The sequence below is a fragment of the Bombus impatiens genome, unplaced genomic scaffold, assembly GCF_000188095.3.
Source record: "Bombus impatiens unplaced genomic scaffold, BIMP_2.2 scf_0136, whole genome shotgun sequence".
Classification (NCBI taxonomy): domain Eukaryota; kingdom Metazoa; phylum Arthropoda; class Insecta; order Hymenoptera; family Apidae; genus Bombus; species Bombus impatiens.
This window is the reverse complement of record NT_176555.1, coordinates 191,450-211,725: the sequence shown is the minus strand read 5'-3', so window position 1 is coordinate 211,725 and position 20,276 is coordinate 191,450. Positions and strand designations below refer to the sequence as shown.

The following is a 20,276-nucleotide window of genomic DNA, read 5'->3' as shown; positions in this document are numbered from 1 at the left end:
TGACGATCGCGTCATCCAGAAATAATCACTGCTCTAAAACGCGACACGACTTTATCGTTATCACGTGTCCACATCTCGTGTACCCACCAACGATGCTTCAAGCAACTTTATGAAATCCAATTACACCGGTCGTTAGGGTCGTAGAGAATTTGCGTGAAAGAAAAATGTTAGTCGCCAGCTTTTCGCTTTCTCCCCGGTGCACCTTGAATAGCCGACCCCATTATGAAGCGAGTTTCGCGATCTTGCGAACGTATTTCAAGCGCCTTGCGTGTACCAGGTAATTGTTCGGGTTGTACACTTTTAACCAACAGCGAGTAAGAAACACGAGCAAAGTGTGATTCGTTTTCGTACGCTAATAACGTCGAGCTCCACAAATCGATGTATACCCAAAGAAATTTTCGCGAAGATTCGTTTTGTGAAACCGCCGAAGAATCTCGAAGATATAAAGATTAAAGTATCAACGTGTATTATATTATGTATATTGTTATATATAACGTAGTTCTAACGGAAGTTTCTCTGATTAGCGTAACTATCCACGCGGAATCGCGTTACATGACTGGTCGTTCCATTTCCATATTGCGAAATTGTAGACACGCGGTATCGAGTCGAAATCCTTACGTCACTTTACGATCGTTTCACGAGCGATCTTCGGCTCGCGTTAATATCTCGATCGCGAGCAATGGTTTCATTAACGTACGCGGATATTCGCGACGCGTCTGATTGATAAGGGAGATTATTAGGCACAGTATTGAAACGAAAGATTCGCAAACGGTTGGTGATCCACCTGTATCGCCATAGACCGTTTGGCTGCGAATTGCTCGTTTGTCTGTTACGATACATTTGTACCGTATAATGCGGCGTAACGTGGGCACACACGCGAGATTTCATACATTGCCACCCACGCGTTACCCATCGAACGTAACGCGACCTCGTTCACTGTTCGATTAATGCAAGAATTCTCGTCAGTTACGCGACCATATTTCCGCTAATGTCGTCATCGAGAAAACGACTCTTTTCGTTATTTACTAACAGCGCATCGTCGTGCCGTATATTCGCAAAATACTCGAACAAAATTTCGAATAATAATTCGTATTTGCAAAACAGATGGAATATAAAACGCTTATCGATGGTCGAGATGCGTTTAAGTGATTTTAGTTAAATTTAAGAAAATTGATCGTATATAAGCTAATTTTACACGTACAAGACGCGTTCGCAATCTCCGGGTGATTTGAGCCACACGAAACTGGTTTTCGTCTTCCGCTGAAAGTTCTACCGAAAAAAAAAAATAACCTTTCCTTTATTCTGGTTGTTCCACGGAGCTTGCACCAAGTCTATTCTCTCTAAGAATGTTTCATTCGCCTTGAGGCAACCGAAATAGTGCAGACCTTGCCGCAGTCGCGAGCACGACCTCGAAAAAACGAAATGCGTGAATAGCGATGGAAGTGATACCGAGTAAAGAGAAACTGTCTCTACTCGCTAAGATTCTACTCGCTAATCGAACGAACATTTGGGAATGTGACTCCGTGAAGGATCGGCTACCGACGCTCGCACAAACGCCGATATTTTATAAATAATTTTTATGCTATCTACGTATTTCATTTGTCTTTCGATATCACCATGTAGGAAATGAAACGGACGTATTACGGTGCCGGTTTGATCAGTATCCGCGAAACCAGGTTCCACGGAAGTAACAGCTACCCCCGATGCCGGCGTGGAACAACGCGGGGAGCCAGTACGTGTTTATATGGCCGTTTCAACGCCGGCGGAAATTTACAGCCGGCGATCGTAAAACCCGGAGATGCATTTATACGCGGCGGATTTATATGTTTACAGCGTGCGCCGAAACCACGGGGTGAAAAGGGACTCCCGTCGAACAAGAAAGACGGGACAGAATTATGTATGGATCGACACGCTTCCCCGGGACCAACTTTCATTTGCGCACAGCCAACCCGTCCAGCTACGAATTCCCGCTCGTTGTTTCGTGGGAATCCACCGTAACGGTACGCTTCCAACGAATTCCGATCGATTCCACGCTTTTTTTTCCATTCTTTCGCCGTACGTGCTCTGTTAATCGATTCTTTTCATAAGAAATTTTAATCGCATTATCTCGAGCTGCGCCCTTTCGTCATTTGTGACCCAGATGTGTTTTTCTGTCGTCGAAAAATTTCCCAAGTTCGAGGGAAACGAAAGGATGATAGTTGACGCGCGTGATTTGCCTCTCAATAACGTCATACAGTTCTCATAAAAATAGTTTGCTGAAACTAGAACAAAATTCAAGGATCGTAGCAGACTCAAGGTAGACAGCAAAAACACAAAACACGGTTTTTCTACTCAGTTTTCGTTCTTTCTCCGTTAACCCGTTGGCTGTTTTTGACGAGCACACTCGTCACGAAGTAATGACAATATTTTGTACTATGACAAGACTCGTCGGTAATAAAATTAAAAAATAAAACAGTCATTTCATTGCAATTTAATTCTGTATTATAACAGTCACACATACTCTGTGTTTCACGAGTATACTCGTCGTCTCTTGCTTCTTACGACACATTTTAGGTACACACTTTTCAAAGTTTTCAAAAAGATCGCAACAGCTAACTGGTTAATGAATCTGTGTATTTATCGGAACGATGGTACGTGGTATATGTAACTCCCATTATCGAACCAATCAGTTGAACGAACAAAATTGAACAGTAGTTGTTTATCGAAAACGCGAACAAAGAGGACGTTCCACTGAATTTTGGATACAAATATCGCTTAAAGACAACACGATGACTGATGTAACCGCTTTGGATTTCATTGCCAAGCGATTGCCCCCTACGCTAGAACGAACCGACTTTCGGTATGACGCGTGATCTGGTCAAAACGAAAGAAGGTCCAGCGGTCAATTGCGATTCTCCTCGGCACCTTGATCTAGTCACGGATTCACTGACGTCATCGCGCGGACAAACAGCCAACTCGGATAATTTCTTCTTTTTTTCCTCCTTTCCTCCTCTTTCGTGCTTTTTACGCGATGGGACCACCGTTTTTATTTTTGTGCTTGACGGGATTCTGACGTTCCTAGTCGTTTCTAATAATCGCAGCCCGCCGACTGCTCGTCGGATTATTATTTTTGTCCATCCGGGTCTTCCGATTACAAGCGTTTCGTGTCGCAGGTTTTGCGTTTCCATCAGAGGATTAGTTAGCTCGAGAATAAATAATTCGCTAAACCATTTCAAAGTTCGAAGTGAGGCTGTCTTCGAAAAACTTAATCGCAGTATACGTCGTAGGCAACGATTTCGGAACTCTTCTAATAGAAATGGATTAAATTGTAAAAGCGAATTCCAATTATATCCTCTGCGACGAATCGCCTCTAACCTCCAGCTAACCAAAGAATGTCTGATCCTAGGCAGGACGAACGACACCTGAGGCATCGACTAAAACCAAATAGAACCCAGGAAGATGGAAAGAAAGGAACGTGATCGCGAATAATAGCAAGAAAACGAAGCCGTATCACCGTGGATCTCGATAAACGTTTTAAACCGAAAGGAACGACGGCATCGTTGATGGGGCAGGCGACGCGTGGCGCCGTCGTATAATCAAATTAGTTCAAAGTTATAAATAATGTAATTGGTTTGCCTCCTGGTGCGAGGCAAGCCGCGAAGAGATGGACAAGGGAGAGCCAAGTCTACGCAAAGAGAACGAACGTCAGAACAAGAGAAAGAGAGACAAAGCTGTGACTGGCCGAAGACAAGGATAAAAAAAGAAACACCTCGAGCTACCAACGAATCCGTGTACGAATACAAGAAGAAAGGGGAACGAGCGAGACGATCGATAGACCAACGTCTAGGAGAAAAGAGAAGAGGGAAAAGAGATGAGACCTTTACGCCACGTGACACTTACGTCAACATGAACGAACATCGGAGGATTAGGCCGAAGCTCGATCCAGCTTTCCATTCACTCGTTCTCGCGTAGAATGATTTTCGGTGAATGGACGGATTATCCAACTACTCGACTCATCATCGTGGTGCGTTCGCCTCGTAATCCTGTTTTAAGCAATCGTTCCATGTTACCGCGACTTCGAGGACACCCGTGGATAGCTACCTATACCAAGGATTCCTAGAGACTTAAAGAGGAGCTGGTTTGATCCTATCTAAGGAATTATCACGACCACGGTTCGTCAACATTAACGAGTCGTTGCATCGGAGATGCGACATAGTTCCCTGCCATAGTTATTTTTAATTGCGGCTACGACTGCCATGGTATAGCTTCATCCGCCTCGCCAAGAATAAGCCGTGGGTTAAAGTGTTGGGGACCCTGTTAACCATTTGGGGTGGGATTTACCTTCCGTTTGATCGATGGAACACGAGTCTGATTTAAGATGCTGCTGAAGGAGAAACACGTTTATCACCCTTTTAGTATCGTAGATCATAGTCGGTCGCACGAGATAAGTGTGCTTACGTTACATTAGGCAGGTTGTTCGGTGACTTATCTTTGCGAGGAATTAAGTTGACTGTTCCGTATGTTCCAACCTTCTACTTTAGATGATCTTTATGGTTTTCATGTTACGCGTGTCTATTACTCTGTATTCTTTATTTTCTGACTCATTCGCCATCAGGAATAAAGAAAGAACGTTTTGCGCAGGAACAGAGATCATTCATCGTATGATAGAAAATACGTATAGACATAAGCAGTACGTAAGTAGAAAAATCAAACAGCCTAGATACGTAACATTCAAAGTATCGGGATTAAATAAATAAAGGAACGCGAAGGAATCGAAGGAAAGGAAATCGAAGCAATCTCGCCTAAGAGCTCCCAATTCTACCTATGTCGGTTCGCGCAAAAAGGAAGGAGTCGCATCCGTGGCAAAGCGAGATATAAAGTTGGCCGTCATAAATAGCATCGAGGAGTACCGCGGCGGTAATTAGAATTCATTGCGGCGGATCGCCGCCACCAGCATCGTCGTTATTGTCCGAGGAGACAAACTGGTCTCGGTGAATCGGCGTCCAGGCGTTTCGCTTCCTAAAGGGAAATCATTAGGATCGATCCGCGTGATGCGTTTACACGACGATCCCTCTGGCAGCGTGGCCGCGATCGTAAACGGGAAAGATCGAGTCGCGGCTCGAGGAATCGGAAACTCGATCGTCAGCCCCGATCCGGTTTACCCGCGTGTCGATCCTTCCTTACTCCTCTCGATCGTTTTCGAGTCGCTTGAATTATTCGAACCTCGTGACTTTCAAACGACTTCTCGCTACCGGTTGTCTCCATCTTCCCCCCTCCCCCCTTGAACGTTATCTCCCTCCGGCCATTCAATTAAACGTTCAATTAACGAGCTTTCGTCGCGTTTTGACCGACGCGACGTCCCGTCTCGGTTAGTCGCGAACGTAAATCGTCCCGTTAACGATCGTCAACGTCTATTTGTCCAACGAATAGACAAGAATGTCAACCGAAAGACAGGCTCGCGAGCAGAGTCGATTTAATGGTTCGAGCGAATTTATCGCTGATTTTTCCCACTGGCGGTACGATGAAATTTATTTAACCGAACTCTATTTATTGCAACGAAGCGAACGAGATGTCGTAATATGATGAAAAAAATCGATGGACGAATATTTTACGCGGCCGATTTTACGAAGAATCATAGATAGGTGATAGAATCAGCGAACGATTGTTACACGATTTCTCCGATGGATTTGGATAAATAGATTTCCGTTGTAGATCCTTCTCGAAGGATGTACCCGCGCGATTTGTTTTAAGGCTTTACGCTGACTTTAATCGGTATTACGAAACCGGCCCTAAATCTGTCAGTGAATTCTAATCCAGACGCGGCTGACGCGTAGGCGTTGTCAAATGGCAACGGTGAACGTCTAAGCCGACGCTGGTCTGAGAATTCGGCTTAACTATTTCGGGTTCTAGTGTCGACGATGCCTGTTTACGACGATCTCGTGACCGATTTTTACACGATCCGCGACGAAACACAAGGAATTCCTTTGCTTACCAACTGTCCAGGCAAATGCTATCGGAAAGTCCCTCGAGGGTTTTGCCGACGATCGAGCTCGTACATCGGTTTCAAGTTTGCGCACGTTCCTCCAACTGTAACCAAAAGCATGCCGTGTAACTATCTGAAAATTTTATTTAAAACTGTCGCTTGAATATACAAAAAAACTCAGTAGTTGCATCAATATCGTTTAAACGGGGATAAATATAGCTGTTTAAAAAATACAACCTACAAACGTGACCTCTAACTCCGACAGTCATTATGTAGAAGGTCGCCTAATTCTCGCTAATGACACCAATTTTACAGTTTCGGAACACGTTTAATAGAGAGAAAAGATTTGTATTATTTTTAAAGATGACCTTCGAAAAAATGCTAATATTTATATTCGAAAATATAACTTTCTGAAATAATATTTCATGGAAATAGGAGACAGATACGTCTTAGCAAACCGTTCCGCGTACATTGTTGCGTGTCACGCGACAAAGCAGCTAACTCAGCTGTATAACAAAAACAGGAACGCGAATCGGGCAACGCCACGGATTCGGAAAGGGCAAATTCCAGCCGACCAACCAATAAATCCACATACAGGGTGTAAATCGCGAGCTCAGCCAGTCGGAAGTTAATAATCCAGAGCTGTGCCTGACGACGTCGGACAGGTGCTGTTGCCCGGCAACGGTCTCTTCAATTTTTGGAAATGCGTTCCCGCGCCCCGAGATTCCCCGCTTCGTGACCGAGACGATCTTTATTTCGAGAATGTGATAACTCGAGCACGCTGAAATAATTCATACCGGACCGGACGTATGAAACATCCGATTACGCCATACCCAGAATACGTAACAACCAAAATTCCTCGCACCTTCGTCTAATGTCAGCCGGCTAAATTGCCGCATTCCTCGACGTATCACGCTTTAAACGTTACCGCGTTCATTCGTATAACACAATTTCATTGGAATATCCATGACGAAACTACAAATTCGATTATTGCGATAGAATCATAGAATAATTGTATTTTCTGTATGATTAACGACGTTGGCAATTACGTTAAAATTCCCTTAACCGAATATCAAAATTGTCCTGCGTGTTAAATGTCTGTAGAATCCTGCCTGGAGCTGTGCGTTTCAAGGAACAAGCAAACAGGTAATCAGAAAGAGGGCTATTTTTTGCGGCGAGCAATTTTCAAGTAGCAGAGCGGAGCAGCGCCGGCCGATTTGACGAGTCATTAAGCGAACGCGACTGTAAACCGAAAGACCGACGGGTGCACAAGTATTTGGCAAAAGCATCACTGCCAAGTGGCGGTCTTATGTCTTCAACAGATACTTTTAACATAAACGTTTACGTTTTCTGTTTTAATGATTCGAGACATTTGGCAGCGGATGACAGGTGCGAAGTCCGCGATGTCCGACTAAGCTTGAATTAGAAACGAACGCCCAAACCGACATCCAAACACGAACAAAACCGCAATTCGCTGTAAACCGTTTCGCCCCATAAATTTGCCCACCATGCGAACGTACAATTTACTGATCGCCAGCCTGCCGATTAAATAATTAACAATCTCGATAAATTACCGTAGCAGGTAGCTTTGACTCTACCACAGTACGATCAATGATTTCGAATTATCGCTTATCGATGCTTTCGATTCCAACTGATTGCTACACGCCTCGTTCCTCCGCCAACGAACCGATTCCGCGCTACGAAAATTCTACTCACAGCGCGTGACCACCGTCCGCATCGATCGAAACCGATAAGAGTAATCGCGATCGTTGATCTTATCGGCTATTAGCCGTCACGCCTGCGTAAATCGTCGTGTAGGTATTCCGGAGAAATTGTCCTTGTTTATTATTCGACGTACGAAAAAGTTTTTTCGTTTTGCACGACGAGAGGGTTTCACAAATATTCGCTCGCCTTTCAAACTTTTCAAATCGTCCTTCTAAAATCTCGAATACCTACGTTACAAAACGCTAAAAGCTAAGAAACGCACGAGGTATCCTTGGAAATGGTTGAAAGAAAAAATGCGCCGAATAACATCAGCTGCGAAGGATTCGTGTTCGAATCGTTCAAGCTTTTCAGTCTGCCCCCATAAAAATCGCAAATAAATGGTAAAATGCCAAAATGTACGAATACAAGCATCGTTGAAAATGGTTAACTGGATGCGGTAAGTAAAACCAGCTGTGATGAATTAATACCTGCTCAAAAATACATACCTGCCAAGCGATATTTAGCTTTCCTGCTTAGTAAAGCATTGAAAGGAATCACAAAAGCGTGCATGTGCACAATATTAGATTCTAAATAGACGGCGACGATGAAAGATCCAATTTCGAGGCACCTTCCGTAACGTCGTTAGATGGAACGCGTTTACTTAGGTGCCGAATGAAATTTCACGCTTTGCATCGACCGAAACTTGTTCGCCAGCGTAATAACTCGAAAGGGTTAAATTAGCGCATCCGGGAAGAAATCGCGATCGAAACGGTACAAAGTGAACGTCGCGGTTGCTATTACCTGCGTCAAAAGCATGAAAGTGGAAGAGGAACGGGACACGGACCAGCGCACTCAACTGCGCCCACTCGTACGCGTTATAACGACGTTTTGTTACCTGCTATCTAGTCATCAGCCAAACAGCTTTTCACCGAAACACTACAACGTTTCTCGTGTGTTGCATCGCGAACAAATCGCACACAACGTCGCTCTAATGAACATGATATACACCGTGTCGCACCTGTTGTTTAAATATCTAAACAACGCTGTTGCGTGTCCAGTTTGATAATAAATCCTGTTGCTAGAAAACAAGTTTACGAAATCTACATTCGGTGCTAATTCTCTCTCTCTCTAAGAAGACGTATTCGTTGAATCTCTGCATTCTGAATTACGTAGACGATGTTTAGTTAGTTTCAAACAGACGATGAAACGAATACAACATGAATATTTAATGGAAAATTACATGAACACGTTCCGCTTTTTAACTGAACGTCTCAGGTTTGATTGAGATAGAATACGGAAGAAATGTCCGATTGTCTGACTATAAACTATACGGACGGTCTGAACGTGACATTCCTCGTTCTACTGTCAAGCCAAGTTTCTCGGATTGTTCTTCTTTCCCAACTCTAATATCCCAAAGACAGCTGCCATGCACGAACAGCGAACGAAACTTTCCACGTAGCGCGGTCGACGCTTTAAAAATAATCTTCCGTCAGCGGACATTTTTTAATCGGTTGAACCGATGCCAAAGCACGCACCTGACGTGGAAACCGACGATCGTCATCAGGCTCGTTGATATCGATACAATTCTCGTGGACGTATGACATAATGAAAAATGAAACGATGGATGCAGAAGAGACGCAATGTGAAAGCGACGAGTGCAAAATCTTCGGTCGCGTTATTACGGCCGCTTCAATTTGGCAGTCGACGAAACTTGGCACGAAGTACAACTTCATTTTCGAGATCGGTAGCGACGATAGCTTATTACACGCGACAAGGGTTTTTACTTGGTGGTCAGAGGCGCCACACGAGACGAGTTTACGACACGCCTCTCTTATTCTACCTTGAAGAAAAAATTCTTTCTTCGATTTAACGGTTGATGGATAACATCGACGCTCGATCCTGACTCGATGTTGTAAGTTGTAAAAGAAGCTGTTTATGATAAAAAGAGGAGCTCGATATCACGGCAAAGCGGTGACAAGGGGGCCAACCGTTGAATCATCGACTAAGAGACAGTCGGCTGAATAAAAATCCTTTACGACAAATACAAATTACCGATCGAACACTCTTGCCGATAAACTCGGAGCCCTGCTGGAAATTCATTTCGAACGAAATGGCAGGCCACGTACGGCCATCGTAAAACAAGACGATGAGCGTGTTCGACGACAGAAATTATGATCTGTTTACCAGCGGGAGGATATCGATCTCGTTGTGGTTACTTTGCGAGAGAGAAAGTTGGATTACCGCCGGACGCTCATTCTGTACGTTTCGATAAAAATATGATTTATATTCGACCAGGCCATAAGGATGAATATCGTGTCCTTGACTTTATTAACGAGCGCTCAGCATTTAAATTTCTGTCACAGAAACCTTTAAACATCAAATAAGTGTATAATAATTCCACTGTCGTCGATCATCTGATAAAATATAAGAGTGCCATGGAAATATTCGTTTGATGTTGTAAAATATGCTCGAACAGTTACTTGGTATCAGATATGGCAACTTAGTATGACATTGTTGACGGTCAAACAGCGAATGTAGATATAATCATGTAGAAGGAATAAAAATAAACTACCATTCAAAGAATTAGATTCAAGAAAGGTTCATTTAAATCCTCTAGTTCCTCATACCAACGAGCATACCTCATGCCTTCGTTAATGCACCACATTGCATCGCAGTCTGATCGCAGCAGCTCTAAAGAGACTGTTCGTAGGACACCGCGAAAAAGGCGAATTACAATTCAATGAGTGGACGAGTGCATTGGCGAACGCGACCGCTCGAGGGTATCCGGTGCATTAAATCACGAAAATCGCGCGAGCTGCCAAAACGACAATAATACTCGTCGCTGTGCCGACCTACGCGTCTTGTACGCCTTTCGCATAATAATACGCCAAAGCGTAATCTGTGCCAGCTTTGCCCACTGCCAGATTCAAAATATCGCGCGACGAGGAAAAGGGTTTTGCGCTCTATCGCGAAATTGACAATGTGTATAACAAGCAAAAAAAAAACAAAGAAAAAAAGAGGAAAGAAATTGAAAGAATAGGACGAAAAAAATTGTAGTTTGTAGCAATTGTTTGTCGTGTAATTGTATTTAGAATTTATAGATAAAATTGGAATAATACATAGTGGAAGATCCGAAAGGAAATTTAACGTAGAGGGAAAGCTAACTGATGGCAGAACTATGATTAGCAGTAGAGTCATATCTTACTTGGTAATGAAATGCAAGCAAGTGTGACGACGTCAATGGACTCTATCCAATTTCAACAGGTGAATACCTCTTTGATTACATTATGTTCTTAAGTTGTCACGAATATATGTATGTGCATTAGGAGTAGAATAAGCAGGTTGGTTGAGTTCCAGAACGCTTCGGTTCGCTGAGAGACACAGTTAATGCACTTGGTTCGATAAGAATATTCGACTGACCATGTAACAGGTCACCCTTAATACCAGAATCACCAAACGAGAATTTCTTAATAGAAACACGCGGGATCTTGAAAAGATCGACAAATCAAACGGAAGATGAAAAGTTACTCCAAAGAACATTGTGTCATTGAAGGAAAAAAATATTTTCTCCAAGATTCGATTAAACGTATTTCTCTGGAACAATTAGAAAGGCGCGAATCGTAATTACAAGGTGGAAAATAATAAACGATGATCGCACCGATAGTCGAAAGGACGATACTTGTCACCATAGCGGTTAAATAAAACGAGAAAACAAATTTCCTCGCGAGTCATCAATCAGTCCAACCTAAATATTACTGGGAACTCATTAGCAACTATCCGCGTCGCTGTTTTAGAAACAATTCAACAGCATTCGCCGTTTTCCCGCCGATGTGTCCGCGCCTCTTGCCAACCCACCGAAGACCACGACCATTTGTCCGCCTTAGACTCGCCTTTTTGCACCGTAAATCCGGATTAATTAAAACAATAAGTTTGGCAGCGAGCTTACAAGCTGCACATGCCACTCACTCGATTACATTGTATTGCTCGCGAACACAATTTCGAAATAACGATGCAATGGTTACTTGTTTCTCGTACATCAAAAGCAAGATATTAATCGAAAGAGTTTTATTATGCTTTTCCTTTGACTTATTCTCACGAATACCCGAAGTGTACCGTATACGTATAGGAAATTCCCTAGTAGCGGTACACGGGAATTTTGAAAAACCGGTAACGACGTCAAGCAAAAAGAGATAAGGTGAATCGGGAAATCGAATGTCCAGCAACAGGAGTAGATTTTATCAGGGAGGTGTCGGTGCAGGTGCGAACGCACATGGACTGCATGACCAGTGCCATGAATAAATATCGGTGCGACTCGACACGCAAATCTGTGTACCGTGTACTAGCCCATGGACGTATCAGATGGAGAATCTTCGAGGCAACTTTTGCTCTTTGAGGTGGTAGATAGGGACGATCGATAAAACTTTAAGCTTAAAAATAGCGGATAACGTGGTGCGTCGTTAAAACGGCTTACTAATCTTTAAAATAAACATAGTTTCCATATAAGATAAAGCATGCAACGAATGGCGTTATTGCATCAGGCAAATCTACGCGATAATAGGTAACAGGTTGATAAAATACGATACACAGGGCGATAATGCGTGTTGTTATCGGAAATACGACTCTTGAATTAGCCATCTAATTCGCCAGCTTCATAATTTCGACGCGACGAAATCGTTCATAAATGTCCAGCCAAGAAGCAACAGGTCCCTACGCGGTAACATATCGAGTTATGTCAATACGATAGAACTCTATTTATCGGAATAGAATTTACTTAGTTGCCGATCAAATGAATTTCTCGATTAAATGATGATGGAACAGGTTGAATTTCTTATTTTCGATAAGCGTCTGGTTCGAACTGCATCAAAGACGAGTAGGGCAACGATGCCGATCCCCTTTCGATTCCTCGAAGAGGGAGGCGCGATCGGAAGCGTGCAAAAATTGAACGAAATAAGGAAGACATAAAGGGGGAAAGGGTGGAAACTAGGGAGCCACGTGTGTGGTCCTGTCGGAGCACGTGTCGCCAGGTTCGGAAGCGTAAGTTTTTGTGGACGATCGGAGAAGCCTCTACTTGCTTTTTCCCGGGGAACGCCGAAATTCCGCAGCGCTGGCTAACTCGGAAAGCGAGCCACGTTGGCCGAATCGCGAGTCAGACGAGCGCGAGCACCGAGCAAGAAACGCGCTTGTAATTATCGCGAACCTCCCTCTCCACTCCACCCACCGCGATCCACTCGAATCCACCGAATCGATCACTGTCAATTCTTGCTTCTTTCTTTCGTCGAACTATTCGCATCGAACGCAGAGAAAAAACTAGCCAATTAAGCGATAGACAATTTATCGGGCTATACGGCCCTCTTCTTTTCTCCCTTTCTTTAATTTTCTTTCTTTTTTCTTCTCCTTCTTGCTTAGATGTTTTACGCTATCCATTATGAACTTTCCCTTTCTTCCCCTTCTTTTCGTTTCGTTTCAATCACAGAGATAACTGTTCGAGATTAATTGTTCGGTTTTTGAAAAATTAAACACGAAGAACGTATTGTAATAGTAAAATTAAGAAATTTACGGAAAATGGAGTCGATCAGTTCGATCTGTCAGTAGTCCAATTTTTTCCTGGTAATTGATAGCTTGGTGGAGAAGTAGTACCAGTACTTTTTTCCAGAAACGAAATAAGTACGGTAAACGATACATGACGAAAGATCGTGTGAAATGTCCAGAAGATTTTGTTATTAATTTCCAAATCTACAAGTACGTATCTATAATCATATCTCTACAAGTGTCTATATACAGTACGGCTTATATCTCTTGATTTTTGAAAACATGTAAATTCGTATAGAATTTCTGATAAGACTATAATAATTAATAATAATAACTTACAAAATCTAACGAAAAAGCTTCGTGATTTTTTTAGCAGGATACCGCCATATATATAAAAAAAAAAACAGGAACGTTTTTTCAAATTACTACACGTAGAGGCATCTGTCTGCGTCTGTAGTAACCACAAGAGTATCGAGTCTTATCGATGCCTCGAAGTAACGTTCGTCAATGCGGGAGGCCCAACTTAACCCCAAAATAGAGTAAACATTTATTAAAAGTTGCAATAAAAACCTTATTAGCCATACTCTTGTTCAATTTCCATGAAAAGCAACATAAGCGATATACGAGTAAGAAATTTTAGCCTCCTCGTTGGAAGAAAATCCCAATGACATAATTGAAACGATTACATACTTGTTCCGGATAGTTTCGATACGACTATTTACAATTAGCGAATTTATGACCAGCCATACCCGTGAATATCGACTCAGACAAATACAGATGTACGAATGACATTTGCAAAAACAACGAAATTTTTTCAAAAGAAAAATGTAAAAAGTCGTGCGTGGGAACAAGGGTGTGCAATAACCACGTAAAGCGTTAAATATTTGGATATAATAGTTTTAATTTAAAAAGATTCGCATTCTTACCTGGATATCGTGGCCCATAAGGGCCTATATTATGAATTTTAACAAATTATACTCGATCCCTTTAACACTGAAAATGAAAAACACCCTTCCGAATCACTTGTCACTAATTAAAGGCCTCGCGATGGCAGCCATAACTGCCATTTAGCTTCTATTTGTCACGCCGGTCGTAAGATGGCAGAACGATGCAACTAAAATATACTCATGAGTTTTCAACTAAAATTATATTTTCATTGACTCTGCAATTATTTTCTTTTTCAGTCAAATAAGATTGTACTCCACAAGAAGTTGTATGAAAAATGTAACAGGAAACAATATGGATGCATATTTTTAAAATATGAAATAAGATATGAAGTATGTATTAACATCTTTTTCTGAATAAATTGATGAAATGTAATAAGTTTGTGATTTTAAATAATAGAATTAGAAACATGGAAAAAGTAGTGAATAAATGAAAATGAAGTTAATAACATTAGATTAAGGATTAGTATCGTTTCAATTCACTACTTTCTACAATCCTGTGAGAACAAATTAGTTCGAATTACCCGCGTTACACTCCTATAGTGTAGAGGACGTTTTACGTTTTACTGCGGTTCTGTGGACAAGTTATATAAATCGAGAACAATGGTGAAGATAGTAAGAAAATTGGCATTTATAGATGCCATGAAAGGCGCATATCATAAACCTTTTTGTACGTCACATAATAAATACACAATGAATATATAGTACAAATTTAATTAATGTTACAGGGCAACGAATAAAGCACTTGTGGTTTGAGTTTCGAGAATCTAACCAAGCAGTGGCAGCATATGCACCTCTAACTGTAATAGTATGCATACCTTTAATAGTAATAGTTACGTATGGGAAAATGCACGCAAATCCTGTTGTAAAATATTACGACCATATTAACAGTAAGTGCTAAAATTTTTTTAACTATATAAATTATATTATTATGTAAGCATCCAAATAAAATTGTCCTAGCATATTTAGTAACATCGACCAATAAAATTTAAATCCATGTTATTCTAACTTTTTAGATGATTAGAAAAGAATATTTTACTCTAAGAATTATTACATTTCAGTTTATAGACCCGACGATCCACGTGCTGCACTTATTAGAAAGGATTATTGTTTAAGATATTCCATATCTGCTATGTTTGACACTATACATATGCCTAATACCATCTAACTTTATATCAGACAGAAGGAATATGGTAAATAAATATTTATAGTAGTTACCAAATAAAGACTACACGCATTGCTGTACTATCGTAAATCATCTTATTGAGAAACAGGAAAACTAAAATACACGATTAGATTAAATAACTTTAATCAACGTGTAACATTGTATCTATTATGTAATCCATCTAATGGTATAAATAAATAAGATTTATTGATATCATTGCGAATGTTATTTTACATTCCTAAAATCCAAGTAAGATATTAAAACGATTTATTGCATCACATTAAAAATTAAATTTAATAATATGAATTATGAAACAAGTTGTCAGAATTATAAAGAAGTTTCTCTCTTTCTCTCACACCAATACTCACAGACTATTCTAAATATATTCTAAGCGATAAAAAATAAACATACTGCACTTCAATTTATTGTTAAAAATTGAATATCTATTATGCTATTTATTTGTTTAAGTTTTAAAATATTAATTTATCACTCTCATTCCTACACTATATTTACTCGAATAATTACACATTGCTGCCATTTAGAACAGAAAAACAGTCATAGAGAATAGAAACAGAGAAGGTTTACTTTGCCAGATGCTCTTAAGCTTCAACATCAAGTGAAGCATAACCACGTGAATTTCAATGAACCAATGTTGTGTAAATAATTGAAAGCTGCAACGTAGATGTTACTGAAAATTAACTATATTAAAGGTTTATATTTACCTCGTTTATTTACGTCAAATGCACGGGACAGCGTTTCAATAGACTACTTATGCATATATGCGTTACGTTACAATCACAAGGCCTGTATATATCAAAATGTTAAAGAGAGCTAGGAAAATCACGCCACATAAACATTATTTCAGCAACAAAAAAAGGAAAAAAATTACATTAAAGGGAGAAATCGGGTATTGATATATACATATGTATATTGTAATTAAAACTTTATGGATTAGATATGATTTAAAATTCTCTACTTAAGAAATGCAGGACACTTTAAAGAAAGATGCATGTCGTTACGACTAGAGAAATATGTATAATTTAAGAAAAGGTAACCGTTATCGATCGGATACTAATCATTTGTCACATCACATGTTATTTACAATGACATTTGTTCCCGATACTGATCATGCAAATGTCAAGACTGTATTTATTAAAACGTTTTAGGAAGACAGGGTAATGTAAAGAATCGCGATTAGCACGAATAATTTTTACTATATCGACTGAAAATAAAAAAAGGAAATGCGATGAACAATGATTGATCGAACGGAACATTTGTTGTTAAAAGGTAGATTCCTTCTACCAATACTTAAATGTTGTGTTAAATTCCAATAGAATACCATTGTTTGATATATTCATAATTGAGCTGTGTTGTTGCAGAACACATCGTGCATTAATAATCACGTGATTCATTGACGTTAACAATGGAAATTAAAAAAGAGATAATATAAAATCCTTCGTTTCTAATTATTTAGTTCTATCAAACCGAACTCTATGTTGTTTCATATTTATACAACAAAATTCGAACAGGGACGCATATGTTCGAGCGAAAAACGCGGAGAAGCATGGAACGGTAACGTATTTGCCCGCATCAAGTATGCAGCAGTAGTCTGAGCCTGGTCGGTAGCAGGAGAGCTGGTGGTGCACCTGATGGTAGAGCGCAGGATCGTAGGATCACGACGACCTGTGCCTCTTTCCGTAACGTGTATATACGCCGTTACGCCGACGGTGTAACGTGGATGAAAGTGGCAACGAGGGTAGAGAAGCAAGAGGAGTGGAAATCGAGGGAGATGAAACAGCCAGGAGTAACGGAGAGGGTTAGTTAGCGGAATGGAAGGATGGACAGGGGGCAAAAGGGAGTGTAGGAGCAACAGGAAGGAGGAGAGCTAGCTGGAGGAAGAGTTAGAGAGAAGGAAAGAGCTAGTGAGAGACTCTGTATAAAGGATGAGCAAACTGAAGTAAGATGTGGCTAGAGTCGAAAGAGAGCGGAAGGAATAAGGCTATGTATCGGGGTTGAAGTAGACGAAAAACGAGAACCGTAGGAAGTGGAAGAATAGAAAACGAAAGGGAGTGAGAAGGAAAAGGGATGAACGAGTAAAACAGAAATACTGAGGGAAATAGAGTGGAAGGGGCGAGGATGAGTGGGAGAGAGGTTGCGAGCAGGAGAGGGGAGAGGAGAGAGAGGAAGGAGAGCGGCAGAGAGAGTAGAGGGACCTCCGCATGATACGGACCACCCCTCGGTGGTTTGCCAGTGGTTCAGTCAGCGCTTCGCACCGGCGTCGCTTCTCTGCTGCTCGGTGATTCGTCTCGGCCACAGCCTCGTGCGGATAATCGCGTGGCTGATGTCGCAAGATCAATGAGAGAACGACGTGTGCTTCGCAAAAGGAACGACAGCAAAGAGAACGCCGCAGGTGCGACCGAGTCGGAGGGTCGACAGCATCATTCAAAACGAAGTGATATAGCCTCTTCCGGTTGAACTTGGGGGCAAACAAAGAATTGCCGCTTGTTCGTCGATGCCGCTTCGCCTCGCGTGTGTTTGATCAAGTGATTCGCGTACGCGTTATCGGGCGAAGGAAGAAGGGCCAAAGACACAGGATTCGAAGAAAAAGAACAGCGAACGCAACGAGGACCTGAACAGGGTCCTAAACAGCAATCGCTGTGCATGTCTCAAACCTCACTCTCAAGTTTTTCAACTTACAAAGCTCTGCCTACGTCCCTGAGGTAAGCATCGCACGCTCTTCGCGTCTTCGTGTCTTCTCGATTCGTCGATTCTCGTTCCCGGTTTCGACAACACCTCCGACAACCGATGTTCTAACCGGTACTCGGATTTTCACGAATGTTCGCGTTTCAATGACTTATTTCGCCGCATTTTCACTATTCTTTTCCCGAGTTGTGGCGCTGCACGAAGACAAATTTTCGCACATTCGAAGAATCACGTTGGGCAATCGCGCGAGAAATGATTTAAAAGATATAGAAATTCTGTCACTTCATCTACGCGACACCTACAAGGTACATTTTGATTCAATCGTGCTAAACGAAATGTGACTGGACTGAATTACGGAGGTTATTCGACCTGGCACAGGATAAACTATAGGTTTCGTCAATCCGAGCATTTTTTGCCGATTGCTTCGTAAATTGGGTATTTCGAACCAATAAACCGCTCATATTAATTACTCGTGGAAAAATTTCCTGCGAGTCACGTCTTCGTATTTCTTCGCCGGCTCAATCATACTCGCTGGAACGAATTTTTAATACACAATTTCTCCTGCAGTCGTGTTCGCGATAGTAATAACTTGACTTCACAAGCATTCATCGATCGCGCGTTCCGTTGCAATCTGATCATCGACCGATCATTATAGACCCGGGTCAATCTGTAACCCGATCGCGTACATATCCATTCGCGGAATCATGATACAATCGGTAATCCGCATTACGAAACGTTAATGCATACGTAAATGTTAATTTCCACAAATCTCTATCGACGTTCTTTCTTTCAAATGATTTTAGAAAAGAATTTAAAATGGCAAAAAGTAATCCTTTGAAGAAAACAATGATTCTTTGACGATCTTAACAGTCTTCTCGTCTTTGTGTTACTACTCTCTTGTAACGTCAACGAATTGTGTTTTGACACCGATCTAAACAGTCGGCAGTTATTCTCGCATGATATTTCTTATCAAGCATTCGCGGGCGCAATGACCAAGTTCGGTAAAGCACTCGAAAAACGAAGTTGGACCGAGGCCAAGTCGGGTCACCATGAACACAGAACCGTGCACGCCAACAGAAACAGCTGTTAATCCGACTTGTTGCACCGTCGAACAAACCCAGCCACGCTCCAATCTATTGCTCTACACTCTGCACGCTGCGTTGCACCGATTCTTTGTTATTCATCAAGATGCAGCGTATCTTCGCCGCGTGCGGTGCCCGTAATCCCAGCTCTCCTGTCTATTTATCTTTTATTTTCTCCGTTGTCATATTTGCGGAAAGTTGGTTGTCGGTAATTATCTACGCGGTTAACAAACGCTTGTGTACCTGTTATCTTGCAACTGTCACGTTCTCTTAGAATATGACGAGAAGCCTCGGTTTAAATTATTAACCAAATGTCAAAGTATTCAGGTATAGCTGAAATAAATCTCCACTGTATTTCAAATGCTTAATGGAAAGTAAACGATAAAAGAAGATTACGCCAATAATGGATCAAACGATTTAGGTATAATATTCCATTTATCTGGGGTTCTATGGTAGATTGCGAGTGATTATCCCGGGAAGATTTCATTACATTTATCTTGGCAAGACTTTTTGCTGTTTGTTGCAAGATAGAAACTCGACTACCTATTGGAAACAGTTTTTCTCCTTCTTAGCGATATTGGAGCGTCGTAATGATCCAATCGACGTTTTTCTCCGGTGCATATTTCGTTCGTTCGTTCCTCGCTCGATTAGTTTTATAATCTTCCGACGAAGGTTTAAACCGAAACTGATTCTAGGTCGTGGCAGCGCTGATTGAAAATCAAAAATACGTTCTCGTGCGTTTGGTTTATTCGCAAGATATCTGCATTTCCGGGACGCGTACGTGAACGCGTTTGTGCGCTGTACCAGGAACGGCTGGATTTACAATTGTTCGTCAAGGTGGATAGGGTCGGAAGTATCGTGAACGCTACTCGTTGTTCTCACTTTGAATATCGATGTAAACGCACGCCCCTGCACGCGCGCGATACGATACGAATTACTATGTTGATAACGTACGTAATTCCAGCATTCGACAAATATGATTTTACGAACGATCTTTTTATTTTTCGTTCACGATTGTACGTGATTTTTCAGAAATTTGACAGATCAACGCGGAGAATACATGTTTCGAGCTTACAGGTTTACACGATTACTTCTCGTGGTTTACAAAAACTTTTTAAATCTGTAGTCGAAAATGTGGTGCTTGAAAAATGATGTTGCACTCTGAAATTGATTGCGGTTCTATACGA

The 20,276-nt window shown here is 41.4% G+C and overlaps 3 protein-coding genes across 3 annotated transcripts in view; 2 read left to right on the top strand and 1 right to left on the bottom strand.

Moving 5' to 3' along the window:
- The window catches only part of LOC100742623 (myocardin-related transcription factor B), a 250,068-nt gene extending 244,002 nt beyond the window's left edge, over positions 1 to 6,066 (bottom strand). Inside the window, exon 1 of the mRNA XM_024365540.1 lies at positions 5,972 to 6,066. The gene's annotated coding sequence lies outside the window, so the exon portion shown is untranslated. The remainder of the gene's footprint in view (positions 1 to 5,971) is intronic.
- Positions 6,067 to 14,657: 8,591 nt separating this feature from the next.
- On the top strand, positions 14,658 to 15,517 carry LOC100747358. Its single transcript, XM_003487077.3, has 3 exons — positions 14,658 to 14,809; positions 14,868 to 15,029; positions 15,201 to 15,517. Exons 1-3 carry the CDS (start codon positions 14,743 to 14,745, stop codon positions 15,305 to 15,307), a joined length of 336 nt encoding a protein of 111 aa, XP_003487125.1. The 5' UTR covers positions 14,658 to 14,742; the 3' UTR covers positions 15,308 to 15,517.
- A 1,962-nt stretch (positions 15,518 to 17,479) lies between these two features.
- The window catches only part of LOC100747238 (dexamethasone-induced Ras-related protein 1), a 44,792-nt gene continuing 41,995 nt past the window's right edge, over positions 17,480 to 20,276 (top strand). The window contains exon 1 of the mRNA XM_003487076.4: positions 17,480 to 18,024. The gene's annotated coding sequence lies outside the window, so the exon portion shown is untranslated. The remainder of the gene's footprint in view (positions 18,025 to 20,276) is intronic.

Bases quoted from the DNA above. Each gene is read 5' to 3' on its own strand.
- LOC100747358 (XM_003487077.3), top strand. From the start codon at position 14,743: ATGGTGAAGATAGTAAGAAAATTGGCATTTATAGATGCCATGAAAGGC. The intron at 14,810-14,867 runs GTACGTCACATA...TTAATGTTACAG, and splicing joins CGCATATCATAAACCTTTTT to GGCAACGAATAAAGCACTTG. The intron at 15,030-15,200 runs GTAAGTGCTAAA...ATTACATTTCAG, and splicing joins ATATTACGACCATATTAACA to TTTATAGACCCGACGATCCA.